At 44.2% G+C, this 13,531-nt stretch overlaps 6 protein-coding genes across 6 annotated transcripts; 2 read left to right on the forward strand and 4 right to left on the reverse strand.

Annotated features, from left to right (window-relative positions):
• Nucleotides 1-297: 297 nt before the first annotated feature.
• MRPL24 (mitochondrial 54S ribosomal protein bL28m) lies at nt 298-1,104 on the reverse strand (the record flags this gene model as incomplete). Its single annotated transcript, XM_022608595.1, has 1 exon — nt 298-1,104. One exon carries the CDS (start codon nt 1,102-1,104, stop codon nt 298-300), a length of 807 nt encoding a protein of 268 aa, XP_022465075.1.
• Nucleotides 1,105-1,225: 121 nt separating this feature from the next.
• On the reverse strand, nt 1,226-3,052 carry GYL1 (Gyl1p; the record flags this gene model as incomplete). Its single annotated transcript, XM_022608596.1, has 1 exon — nt 1,226-3,052. One exon carries the CDS (start codon nt 3,050-3,052, stop codon nt 1,226-1,228), a length of 1,827 nt encoding a protein of 608 aa, XP_022465076.1.
• Nucleotides 3,053-3,312: 260 nt separating this feature from the next.
• SPG5 (Spg5p) lies at nt 3,313-4,188 on the reverse strand (the record flags this gene model as incomplete). The annotated part of the gene is made up of 1 exon (XM_022608598.1): nt 3,313-4,188. The coding sequence occupies one exon, from the start codon at nt 4,186-4,188 to the stop codon at nt 3,313-3,315; it is 876 nt and encodes a 291-aa protein (XP_022465077.1).
• Nucleotides 4,189-4,447: 259 nt separating this feature from the next.
• Nucleotides 4,448-8,569, forward strand: SGS1 (ATP-dependent DNA helicase SGS1; the record flags this gene model as incomplete). The annotated part of the gene is made up of 1 exon (XM_022608599.1): nt 4,448-8,569. One exon carries the CDS (start codon nt 4,448-4,450, stop codon nt 8,567-8,569), a length of 4,122 nt encoding a protein of 1,373 aa, XP_022465078.1.
• A 188-nt stretch (nt 8,570-8,757) lies between these two features.
• On the reverse strand, nt 8,758-11,871 carry GCV2 (glycine decarboxylase subunit P; the record flags this gene model as incomplete). The annotated part of the gene is made up of 1 exon (XM_022608600.1): nt 8,758-11,871. One exon carries the CDS (start codon nt 11,869-11,871, stop codon nt 8,758-8,760), a length of 3,114 nt encoding a protein of 1,037 aa, XP_022465079.1.
• Nucleotides 11,872-12,671: 800 nt separating this feature from the next.
• On the forward strand, nt 12,672-13,370 carry MRPS17 (mitochondrial 37S ribosomal protein uS17m; the record flags this gene model as incomplete). The annotated part of the gene is made up of 1 exon (XM_022608601.1): nt 12,672-13,370. The coding sequence occupies one exon, from the start codon at nt 12,672-12,674 to the stop codon at nt 13,368-13,370; it is 699 nt and encodes a 232-aa protein (XP_022465080.1).
• Nucleotides 13,371-13,531: the final 161 nt, after the last annotated feature.

Below are 13,531 nucleotides of genomic sequence, written 5' to 3' on the forward strand. Positions count from 1 at the left end.
AAAATGCCCACCCCGAGAGGAGAGTATTTTGAGGAAAAAACCAATATAACGTCCACCTGTATTTACGACACGACGCATTGTGACTCTGGGTGTCTAGTTCTTATAAAAGACATTGTATGGTTCTCTCAGACAGTGCAACAGAGAGGAAACAAGAAAAGATATACTTCACACATACAAAAAAATGATGGGTGCTTATATAAGTTTTTCATTTTGTCGGAAAATGCTGGCGCAGGCGGGTAACAGAGATGCTCTCATTAGGGTTTTGGTTATGTATTTACATGAGGTGAGGTGACACAGCTACTCGGCAGCACCACCGTGCAAGCTGTTCAGGTCGTACTCGTACTCGTTCAATTTCTCTAGTACTTGCTTCACGTCAAACTTGTAGTACATCTCGCGAAATTTCCGTCTAGTGAAAGTCTGGTTCCCGAGGGATTCTTGTTCTAGTCGTTCCAATGGGTACAGCAAATGTAGAAGCTTACCCCGCGTACAGTGCACGCTTACCTGTTTACCACCGATTTCACCCTCAAATTGAGGAACAGAGGGCACCGCCGCCTTCTCCACTGGGGCCCCCTTTTCAAGCGCCTTCAACACATCGTACCGGAGACGCCAACCAAAGGGACCTAGTTCCTTGACTCGTGCAGGTTTGTCCTTCAACAAGTACCTGTCCAGACCACCCTCTTTACTGATGGTGCGGTACACTTTGGCAGTGAGCCGCATCCTCACTAATCGGTTCAACGCTTCACTCCACAGTGATTTCCGTATAATGTTGGGCATCCAAGTCCGCCGGATCTTGTGCTTCGATTCGGAAATCCGGTTCCCAAACTGTTTCACAGCTCCACCGTACAGCCCGCGGCTGCTCTGCTTGAAGACAGTCGGGTCTCCGTACGGGTAGTCAGGGTACTTCAAAGCCTCTCTCGGTATATAGATGGGACGATCGTCACCAACTCGATACACAGGGCGTTCAGCTACCCTTCGAGATTCAACTAGTCTCCATCCTCTTTGCAAAATGTTCCCCTCACTGCTGAAGGGACGCTTCGCCAAGAGAAACCCCTTCAGAAACTTTATCGACGTGGGAGTACACTTCCTAGTTGCTAGTATCTCCATTGGTTTACTGTTCTGGACCCGGTCTGTGTTTTCCTATACTTGTATTCATCCTATCGACTTTCCTCCTTTTGGATTCTGTTGGTTTTTTTTTGTTCGATGCTATATGTTTTAGAAGTACACACTATTTGAACACTTTCTTCAACCCGTTCCAACCACTGCCCAAGACCTGGCCAGGCAACTTGCTCCCCTGCGTTACAAAGTCCCCCGTGATCTCAACGTACTCCTGCTTCTCATTCGCCTCCGTCAATTGAGACACTACACTCTCCAACTGGCTGATCCGGTCCTGTAGGGACAGGTTCTTCTGCATCACTCTCGCGTTCTTGTCCATCGTCTCATCAAGGTCCTTCTTGATCTCAAAGGGCACAGTGACCGCGTTCTTCTCGTCTAACTCCCGCTGACCCCTGCTGATCTCATGGTTCAACTCCATCGATCGCGTCTGCAGTCCAAAATTTTCCTTCTTCACAGCGGCAATCTTCAACTGATTCTGCAAAAGCTCATTAGCAATGTTCACATGCTCGCGGTTCAAAGAAGAGTAGTCACGCTCCAACGTGCGCACTTGCTTCGTCAGCTCCTGGTTCCGCTGCCGAATGCGGCTCATCTCCTCCCGCATGGCATACTCACTCGAGTAAACCTCCTTGTACTCCTCACTGAACTTCACCACGTTCGCTGGATTCAGTGCCCTAATCCCCTGTACAGCTTGCAACAGCTCAGGGATCTGGAACCCAGCATCTTTACCAAACACGGAAAGTAGCTCGTCCGTGTCCTTCAGCAGGACCAATAGGTCATCGAACTTCAAAGACATGAAACGGAGCTTGTTAGCAACTAGCGCAGCGATGTTCACAGAGAAAAGTATTTCAGGGCCCTCCAGGAGCAACAGATCCAACAGGGGCAGTAACCCGACCGTGTGCAGTGTCTTGCAGGTGGCCAGGGACAGTATCCAATCCTGGTAAAAATTCTTGGAACGGATACCCTCTTGAATGAAATGCGAATACAACTCAAAGTCAGTCTCCTCAAAGATCCGATCAAAGAGGTAGAAAGTTGGTTTCCAATTGTCGTCGTGAGTAACACTGTCCTCATCAGTGTAGTAACTCCTTATATTGTAATACCGCAAAACGGTGGTCAGAACCCCAAACGTAAGCAATTCATCCCGGTCACAACCCTTATAGATGCAAATAACCAATTGTAGGAGTTCCGTGCTAAATTTCAGGTTAGAATCCAGGTTCAGATAGCTCTTCAAAACACGATGAAGTGGATCCACATCTCCGGCATCTGCATTTTCGTCGTCTTTCAAAGATTTTAGCATCGACTCATCGGAATCACTCCCCATTGGTTTTGTCGCCAGTGTACGGAACACCTCATCCCAACGATGCAAGCTTTGGAAAGTGATCGATGACCAAACATCTTTCCTCGATCCACTAGGGATCCCACCATCTATAATGAGCTTATCGTATATCTCCTTGGAACGATTTTTTATTGTGTATTGCGGATGGCTCGCTAAAGACGTCCATATATCAGTGTTTTGCTCTGGTTCGGACACAGTGTCATCTTTCAGACATTTATTATCATTCTTTAAAGCCATGATATTCTCGGACAGTCTCCACTCCATCAATGTTTCAGGGATCGGTTCCGTCGTTGATTTCCCTCTCGCGGGTAGCAGTGGAGGCTGCATGTTGCCCCTCGGTGGTAAGGGAGGTGAAGCAAATACTTCATCAATCTGGTGGCCCACTTTTTTGAATTCTTCCTCTGCTGGTTTGTTCATTGTACGTTCAGGAGCTGGCGGTACCATTTGCATGTCTTCGAGACTGAATCCAACCTTCGGTTTAGAGGATTCGATGCTCCCTTGGGGGTTTTCCTCCTTTTGGCTCAACGACACCTCTGACATCGAAGCAGGGACCTCAATTAGAGATGGTTGTTCAAGATCGGTGGTGACATTCTTATCGTCGCTCATTATGTTTAACAAATCGGACACAAAAATAAATGCACAACAGTCCCTCCCCTGTCTCGAATCCCTGGACTTCGTTGACTCCCTAAACAACCAGCCCTTGGAGACAAACAATAACGAGTATCCTGCTATTATTATTTTTTTCCTTATATAATTACGTTGATTTTGAAGGTAGGAACAAGAAGTGAAAATCTAGCAAATGAATATTTAAAGCAAAAGGTATACAACTTTATACAACTATATGAATTGATGTATTTGACATCAAATCAATCCGATAAAACTGGGGAAAATTCCGGGCGACGGTCCACAATGCATAAACTTTCCTCCAGAGAACTTACAGATGGGGAACGCGACAGCGGGAAAGTTTCAGAGTTATCTGGGTACACTATTCCCTCCACAATGCCCAAATCGGACATCAACAACTCTGTTTCTTGTGGGTCCCGGTTGGGGAAGTGGACTCGTAGTTTGTTGCCGCTCATGGACTTTGTAATGGGCAATGATCCGTAGTTATGCAAAATTTTAGCGATGTTGGCTTGTAGGGCATCTAGAGACTGAATCTTAGTCTTCCACGCAATCAGAGTCGCTTCGTTCAAAAAGTCGAACTGTTGTTGTTCTATCGATGGAATGAGGAACTCAACATAGGCACCGACTGTGCTGTCTCTCTTCATAAGGTTGAACACGTTTATTTTGTTCCTTTCGATATCTATCATATCCTTTACCGATCTCAGTAAACTCTTAATGGCGGTCGCCCTCACTTGCGATGATGCAACGGTGCATCGAATACACGATGAGAGGTCTAAATGGTGGCTTGAAGGATCTAACGCCAAATTCCAGGGATGCAGTAGTTGTTTAGGTACCTTGTATGGAGACGCATACCACAGAGACCGTCTGGGATTGTGCTTGGCGTCCCGATAGCCACTCCGATAAGACACGAGAGAGTATAGTAGTGGCCTCACCGCAAATCCATCGGTCAGAGAGTATCTAGTAGATAAATTTCTAGCGGTAGATGTTATTTGGGGAACGAGAATTCTCTTTCCGTTGTTAAAGATCCGGGCCCCGATGAGTCTGCTGGCTCTGAGGTTCATCACCCTTGTTAAAACCTGCAACCTGTTCTTAGCAGCAAGCACAGTCTGTCTAAACATATTTCGTCAGTGGCTTGTTCCTCGTTTCCACAACGGTTGCTGCCGTATCCCGTCTTCGCAGACGTCTTTCGAATCGATGCGCTTCTTACTTCTCTTCTTATTTCTTTTGTAATTTTTATGTTTATTTTTATTCACTTCAAAATCTTATTAGATGAGCTTGAGGCATTGGAGGAGCAGCTGTGTAACTAGTGTGTAGGTGCATCGCATTTCAACTTTCCAGCGAAAGAAGTACCCCACATCTGCAGAACACAAACTGTAAATGGTTTCCAAGCCGTCACATAATCTTAGAAGGGAACATAAATGGCTTAAGGAGACACGCACCATTGAAGAGGACAAGCAATTTGTGTTGCAACTAATTAATAAACAGTACACTAATAAGAGAGTGCAACAACATGCGACATACCAACCGGCGAAGACAACTGGAGTTAGTGCCGTGACGGAAGTTCAGCCACCGGTTCTCCAAAATAGCATATATTCCGCCCCGGCAAATCACGAGAAGGTAACTAACAATAATCCGATAATAGCCAACAAGCCTGCTTTTAATGATACGACCCGTGTTGACTTTAACCCAAATATTAAGATTCCAGATTCTATGCTCCTTTCACATACTGAAAATGGTGCAGGCAAACAGCGACCGCCCCTGATCTCACGACCTCAGAATTTGATTGTCCGAAAACCCGCGGCAACATTGGATCTTCGAGATCAGATAATAGCCATACAAGCATCCCTGGTAGTTCAGTTACGTGCACAATCTAATATCATAACCAAAAGATGCACCATATTAGAATCTACTTCACTATCGGAAGACGCCAAGAAATCTGAGATATCTCAGAAAATCGACCCAATCCTGAAAGCCGTACAGAGTAAGCTCACAAAGTTGGAAACTGACCTTACCGAATTACTGGTAAAGTATGAGTCTTTGAAAGAGGAGGCAACTTCTTTTCCGATAGATGGCGACAAGAACAGTAGCGAACCTATTGTTGAGAGTTATAGCAAAACTACGTCTGGGAGTGTCGCAATATCCCCAACCCAAAATAATATTCCACAGAACAACCTTGCCAAGAGTCAGCAAAGTGATGCTAAGAACTCTTCCACAATCATTCAACTTCTAGACGACGACGAAGATGGAATGGAGGAAGATAGCTCAAGTTTATTCCAACCAGACATACAAGTAACTCCATCTTCCGACCCAGAGGTTAATATGTCTACTCAGACCCGCGCGCCAATTGCCCGCAGAAGCTTGAGGGAAAGAATAGATGTCAATTACAAAATTCCTGAGATGGTAGACCCGTTCGACTATAAATTAGGACGACTCGATAAACCTTCGACGCAAGTAGACCATGATGACGACACCATGGAGGCTGAAGATGATGAAGGGTCTGACTATATGTCGACAAGAGACGAGGATAATATGGGTGGTAATGATTTGCGTGATAGTGATATAGACTTTGTTGTGAATGACGACGGTTCCGACGGGATTACTAACGAAGATGAGAATTACTCTACGCAGATTGCCGCCCGCGAGAAAGAAAACTTTGAGATTATTGTTTCGTCCCCTGAAGAAGAGGACGGCCACTGCGTCGAGGCCATTGATCTGTTACAAGAGAATGAAGGAGAGGAGGTAGAATACAACCCTCAATCATCACAGCACTTCGGTGCACAAAAGTATCAACCAGTGGCAAATGATACTATAAACCCAGCTACCAATACTACAGAAATGTCACATTCTGACTTGGAGCTAATTGCCGATGATATCGAGCAAGACATTGAGGATGACGATGATGAATTTCTCGATAGTGAGCTCGAGAAATTTGACGAGGAACGCGAAAATAAAACGCAGAAGATAAACATGTTGGAATTGGATAATGACCTGAAAATCATATCAGAGAGGAAACTGGATAAAAACGAAACGGCAATGGCGTTTGACTCCTTGCCATTGATTAAAAAGGAACATGGAGATTCTGAAACTAAAGATGATTTCGATGACTTATCTCTGTTCGATGATCTCGAGTTGGAGAACTACGCAAATAAGAACTCAACGCCACAAGCAAACCCAGGCGGTAAATATCCTTGGTCAGGAGAGTTATCTAATAAATTGCATGAGGTTTTTAAACTACCCGGTTTTAGGTCAAACCAAGAGGAGGCGATCAATGCGACCTTAGAAGGCAAGGACGTTTTTGTTTTGATGCCAACCGGGGGTGGTAAATCTCTGTGCTATCAGTTGCCAGCGGTGGTTCGTTCCGGTAAAACAAGGGGCACTACAATAGTCATTTCACCACTAATATCGTTGATGCAAGATCAAGTTGAGCATCTATTGGCGAGAAATATTAAGGCTTGTATGTTTAGTTCAAGAGGTACGGCAGAAGAAAGAAGACAAACGTTCAATCTTTTCATCCACGGTCTTCTTGATTTAATTTATATTTCTCCCGAAATGATAAGCGCTTCTGAGCAATGTAAGAAAGCCATTAGAAAACTACATGAAGACGGTAATTTGGCACGTGTAGTAATCGATGAGGCACATTGTGTTTCAAACTGGGGTCACGATTTCCGTCCTGACTATAAAGAACTGAAAATATTCAAAAGGGAGTTTCCAGATATACCAATGATGGCATTGACGGCAACGGCAAGTGAACAGGTCAGAATGGACATTATTCATAACCTAGAATTGAAGAATCCCGTTTTCCTGAAACAGAGCTTCAATAGAACAAATTTGTTCTACGAGGTTAAAAAGAAGTCAAAAAACACTATCTATGAGATATGTGATGAGATTAAAAGGAAGTTTAGAAACCAAACTGGTATTATTTACTGCCATTCGAAGAACTCATGTGAACAGACAGCTACACAACTGCAGAGAAATAGAATTAAGTGTGCATACTACCATGCCGGGTTGGAACCCGAAGAGAGGTTTAAAATCCAGAAATCGTGGCAAACAGATGAGATTCAAGTTATATGTGCCACTGTCGCATTTGGCATGGGTATCGACAAGCCGGATGTAAGATTTGTTTATCATTTTACCATCCCGCGTACTCTAGAAGGATACTATCAAGAAACCGGGCGTGCAGGGAGAGACGGGAAGTACTCGTATTGTACAACCTATTTCTCCTTTAGGGATATCAGGAACATGCAGACAATGATTCAAAAGGACGAAAATCTAGACAGAGAAAACAAGGAAAAGCACTTGGCAAAATTACAACAAGTGCTAGGATACTGCGATAATATGACTGATTGCAGGAGAAAACTAGTCTTGTCATACTTCAATGAGGATTTTGATGCCGCACTTTGCCACAAAAACTGTGACAATTGTAAAAATAGACAAAGCTCTCAGACTGAAGAAAGGGATATGACTGAAATATCTAGACATATTGGAGAACTGATGGAATCGTTGAACGGTAGCCGTGTGACGTTAATTCAGTGCCAAGATATATTTAAGGGTTCACGGAGCTCTAAAGTTATCCAGGGAGGCTATGACAAACTTTCGCACTATGGTTACGGTAGAAATATGAGCAAGTCGGATGTAGAAAGAATTTTCTTTCATCTTATTACAATAAGAGTGCTTAGGGAATACTCCGTTATGAACAATCGAGGATTCCCCCTAACATACGTTCAAAAGGGGTCCAATTTTTCAAAGCTAATGTCGAACAAATTGACTGTCAAAATGCAGTTTGTGTCTCCGCCAACATCAAGGCCTCAAACAGCCAATAAATCTCATTCTCATGACAGAGCCCCTACCTCCAGTGCCGCCCATAGTCCGCCAATGAATGCCAATCTCAACAACAATAGCAATGTTCCATCCTTCATCAGTGCGAAACAACATCTGAGGTCGTTTACCTACAGTGGTGAAACCCCGCAAAATCGGCAGCATGTAAAGCCTATTGCTTTGAATAACGACAGAAGCGTGTCTCACTCGACTCAGCAACTCTCTGATTTGACGGACGCGTACAATAAACTTAAGGAAGTTTCGTTAAGCCTCGGGCATCGAACAAACCCACCAACAGTCAACTTTCTGCCGGATAGTCTGCTTCGAAAGATAGCGAGGTGTCTGCCTGTAACAGAAGAGGAGTTTTCAAGCTTTCCAGAGTTAAGACGCCAAGATCATAAAAAATTTAAATACATAAGACCAACGATCATGGAGTTGAGGAAAAGGAGAATGGCTATGGAGCTAGCAAGTGTCGATAACAGCAGTTTAGTATTGAGTCACTGCAGTACTCTCCCCGATGTTAACACTTCTGGGTTTGCCGCTACTGGCTCCAGGTCTAAATTTTTTGGTGCCGATAATGAAGGACCTAATAATGAGACGGCTATCCAAAACGTGTTACAGAGCATTGTTGGTTCCAACTCCAATAATTTTTCTTCCACTACCTCATATGATAAAAGAAGATAATCTGAAGCCAGATGCTAACTCATTAGCGAGCTACACCCCTTTTCAGGTAGTATAGTGACCGATGGCATTATACCCACTTTCATTATATACATTTTCTATTTTGAATTCAAATATTGCATTATTTTACAGTTTTCCTGGTATCAGAAGATTTACATATTGAGGGACGAGACATAGTGCTATCGGTGTATCTAATCCTGAGAATTGGCAACCTCTTCCACAGTTGGACAGGAGCATATCAAGTTCAAATCACCGTAAGTATCATCCAATCTTGTAACAACAGGCCAAAACTTGTTATAATTCAAGTAAGGTAGCGGATAAGCCGCAAGTTCTCTTGAATAGCCACGGGTGTCCCAGTCTTTTGAAGAAATCAAATCCTCCAAGGAATGTGGGGCATTTTTCAATACTTGACCCTCCGGTTTCCCAGCAACAAAAGCATCGATCTCACCTTTAATAGAAATCATGGCATCCACAAATCTATCAAGCTCTTCCAGGTTTTCAGACTCTGTAGGTTCTATCATCAGCGTGCCTGGAACGGGGAAAGCTAGGGTAGGAGCGTGGAACCCATAATCTTGTAACCGCTTAGCAACATCAATTGCCTCCACATGGTGCTCTTTATATTCCCTCAAATCCACGATGAACTCGTGGGCACAATGCTTCAAATCGCTCTTCTCATTGACAAATAAAATTTTATAATACTTCTTCAACCGGGTCATCATGTAATTAGCATTCAGCATAGCCATGATACTCGCAAATGGTAAGCCTTCATTACCCATCATCTTGATAAAAGCGTACGAGATAGGTAGGACTAAAGCGTTACCATAAGCAGCAGAGCTGACCGCATCGATCGCTTTAGATGAAGTCGCATTTGTTGGAGGTGCAATAGCATGGCCTGGAAGATAATCTTTCAAGTGACTTCTAACACCAATGGCCCCAACACCAGGACCTCCGCCACCGTGTGGGATAGCAAAAGTTTTGTGTAGATTTAAGTGACAAACATCAGCGCCCAGGAACCCTGGAGATGTTAGACCTAATTGTGCATTCATGTTGGCACCATCCAAGTACACCTGTCCCCCATGTGCATGGACAGTGTCAATAGCTTCTCTGACACCCGGTTCATAGAGACCGTACGTCGATGGATATGTGATCATGATGGCTGCTAAGGCATCTTTGTTTTTTCTTGCTTTCAGTTTCAAGTCTTCTAGGTCGAGAGATCCGTTTTCCAAACACTTCACAGGTACGACTTTTAGCCCACTCATTGCCGCTGATGCAGGGTTCGTACCGTGCGCAGAGTCTGGAATTAAACATATATTTCTATGGGTTTGACCAATACCATTCAAGTATGTTCTGATAACTCTCAGCCCAGTATATTCACCTTGTGCACCTGAGTTTGGTTGTAGAGAAACGGCATCAAACCCTGTGATAGAAGCCAAGTCCTTCTCCAGGTTCTCTGCCAGTTCATGAAACCCTTTAACTTGTTCACTTGGTTGGAATGGGTGTAGGTTACCGAATTCTGGCCATGAGATTGGCATCATCTCCACTGTGCTGTTCAACTTCATGGTACAAGAGCCCAATGGGATCATCGAATTAGCAAGTGATAAGTCTCTGGATTGTAAACGGTGCAGGTACCTTAGCATTGCAGTTTCACTGTGATGTTTATTAAAAGCTTCTTGAAGCAATATCTCTCCCTCGCGTGAAAGTTCTACTGGGAATTCAGGAAGCTTGCTTGGTAGTGCGCCATCGGGACTCGCGTCGTTGTTAAATAGCTTAATCAGTTTCGAAAGATCCTCCTCCGTGACTGTTTCATCTAATGACAGTGATACGGTATTATCATCAACTTTGAACAGATTCATGTTATACTGCTCCAATGCTCTTTGCAAAAACTGGTCTGCAATTAAGCCATCCCCAAGTTTAACGGTTAGGGTGTCAAACCAGTTTGCGCATAAAACTGAATGTTTGGAAGAGTTGTTGATCGAGTTTGCCAGTATGGTCGTCATGGCATATATCCTCTTTGCAATATCTTTCAACCCCTGTGGACCGTGGTAAACAGCGTAATTGGCTGCGATATTGGCCAGTAGCGCTTGGGCAGTACAGATATTGGAGGTGGCCTTGTCACGTTTGATGTGCTGTTCTCTCGTTTGCAATGCCAATCTCAAGGCTCTCTTCCCCAGCCTATCCTTGGAAACACCAACGATTCTTCCCGGGATCTTTCTACTCAATTTGTCTGTCACAGCAAAGAAAGCAGCATGTGGACCACCGAATCCCATGGGGACGCCAAATCTTTGGGAGGACCCCAATGCGATATCAGCGTTGAATTCGGCAGGTGGTTTCATTAGAGTCAATGCCATCAGATCGGTGTTCATTGTTAAAAGCCCTTTATTAGCGTGAATCGCCTCGGACACTTCTTGCAACGCCTCCTGTGCAATAATGGACCCATCTGTAGCAGGGTACTGAACCATACAGCCACATACTTGATCATCTTCCAAAAGTGGCAAAACGGTTTCCGAATCGTAAAGATCAGTCTCCACTAACTCGATACCGAAGGGCTGTGCTCTTGTCTTCAAAACAGATTTAGTCTGTTCGTGCAATCTCTTGTCAATAATGTACTTCAATTTCTTCTTCCTGGAGTTGTTGAAGGATAAGAGCATTGCCTCCCCAGCGGCTGTACCTTCGTCCAAAAGGGACGCATTGGCAATGGGCAGCCCTGTCAAATCGGAAATAATAGTTTGGAAGTTAAGCAAGGATTCCAATCTCCCCTGTGAGATTTCTGGCTGATATGGCGTGTACGATGTGTACCATTCTGGGCATTCCAAGACATTTCTTTGGATAACAGGGGGTAATATTGTACCGTAGTAACCCTTCCCAATAAGATTTTTCACCTGATACTGATTTTTATTGGCGAGATGCCTTAAATGTTTCAACATCTCTTGTTCTGTAAATCCCTTCTGTGGGGCACCGATCCCCAACGGCTTCAACTGCAAGATCTTAGAGGGTACCACAGCGGCAACAAATTCCTGGAGATCATTGTAGCCCATCGTTTCCAGCATCCCACTGGTATCATTAGGCGATGGCCCAATGTGTCTTCTCAAAAAAGTGTCCAGTGGTCTCCCGAGTTCCGCGGACCCTGTACTGCTATACAATTGACCATACTGGTTCGACGAAACGTCAGTTTTTCCGGCAGAGGAATGATTCCCTCTCTGAGGGACAACCACAGACCCACAACAGATCCCAGTGGCTCTAAAAGCGCGATTTCTCAAAACATACCTCGTTTGCGCCAATGTCCCCAAAAACCTACCCTTGAGCATCTTACGAAAACTTTGAGCTACTAGCAATTGAGGAATTGAGGAAAATAGCCGCAGAAAGTCAGTCTAACGGGGATTGAGGAAAGGACGTGTGAAACACAGAGAAGACAACTCCCCATCCGCGACGCAGCCTCGCTTATATAAGTCTGTACCATCGTTATCAGTTGCCCGTTGCGATGCTATCACTGAGATTCTAACGATCTGACTCCTTTACCCCGGTCGAGCGTCTATCGAAGTCAAAATCTGCGTGACTCCAGAAAGCAGTAAGGGCATATCTCTGACTCCGGTTTTTGGTGTAGAAAGAGGAAATATCACAATACACGGTTAGTCACGTGTAATTTTGAATCACGTGAAATTTCAAATCACGTGCTTCATTTTGTTATATGTCACGTCACACGGCGGGTTTCTGCTGGCAGGGGTTGCCCGGCCGGGAAGTCCCCCCACCAGTTAAAGTGATGTATCTGAGACCTCTCCAGTTGTCTATGTCTATGTGTGTGTATCCACACAGTTTTGCAATCCATAATATCTATATTATAGGGAACAGATTGCAATGTATACATTGTCCACACTCATTCTGTAAATACAGTATGTGATAAAAACTAACTCAGCGCACGCATTCTAATATATATATTGTTTTTTTAATTGATTTATTTCATATGTAATTTTGTAAAAGTAAGCTAGACGGTGATAATACGAACGCATTGTGGAGGGAGCAGTTTAGACGAGAGTAGTTCTGCAGGTTGATTGCAGGGAGTGTTGTGTAACGTCAGGTGGCCATAGCATAAAAAAAGAGTGGCGGAAGAATGGCGAGACAAAATTTCATTGGGATGGTCGTGTCCCAGGGGAAGATGCAGAAGACGGTTAAGGTGCGGATCGAGAGGAAAGTGTTCGACAAGAGAATTAATAAGGAGCTGTTCCGTCGGAAGGATTTTCTGGTGCATGACGAGGAGGAGATATCGAGGGAAGGCGATATGGTGAGAATTGAGGCGACGAGGCCGCTTTCGAAGAGGAAATTCTTTTCCATTGCGGAGATCATCAAGAATAAAGGTCAGCAATTTGCACAGTTCGAGTCGAAGGCCAAAATTGACGTTGCCAGGGAGGAGGCAGTGAAATCGCAGGAGTTTCTAGATAGGAGGTTGCAAAGGCAGGAAAGTGACACGGATGGCGTTCTTTTAAGAGACATAAGGACTATCCAACTGGCTCTCACCAACAGCGACCAGTCCCCTGAGGAGTTGGCCAAGATTAAGCAAAAGTATGGCATCCAAGAATTTTCGCCGGCAACGGTCAAGCAGCTGTTGCAACTGGATATATCGTCCATGGAGGAGCAGCTAGAAACGAAGAGAAACAAACTAGACAATATGCAACGGAGATTACAAGAGTTGATCACTGACGAAGATGCCAGCACTAAGTTTCTAAACGACCACGGAATCGCTGATCCAAGTGTCCTGCAGAAGAACATCAGAAAAAATATTATTAGGAAACATCTTTTGAAAGAGCTTTAAATAAGCATCTTTTCCTTTGTTTGTTTCTACAGTCATTACTCTACATTTTCCCCAACCCCATGGAACACTTCTTGTATATAATTAACTTCCTGATAATACACCGCATATAACATTAAAACTTCAACTATTCCTGCTTCACAAACCTATTATTTTTATTTAAA

Source organism: Huiozyma naganishii, chromosome 6 (genome assembly GCF_000348985.1).
Source record: "Huiozyma naganishii CBS 8797 chromosome 6, complete genome".
NCBI lineage: Eukaryota > Fungi > Ascomycota > Saccharomycetes > Saccharomycetales > Saccharomycetaceae > Huiozyma > Huiozyma naganishii.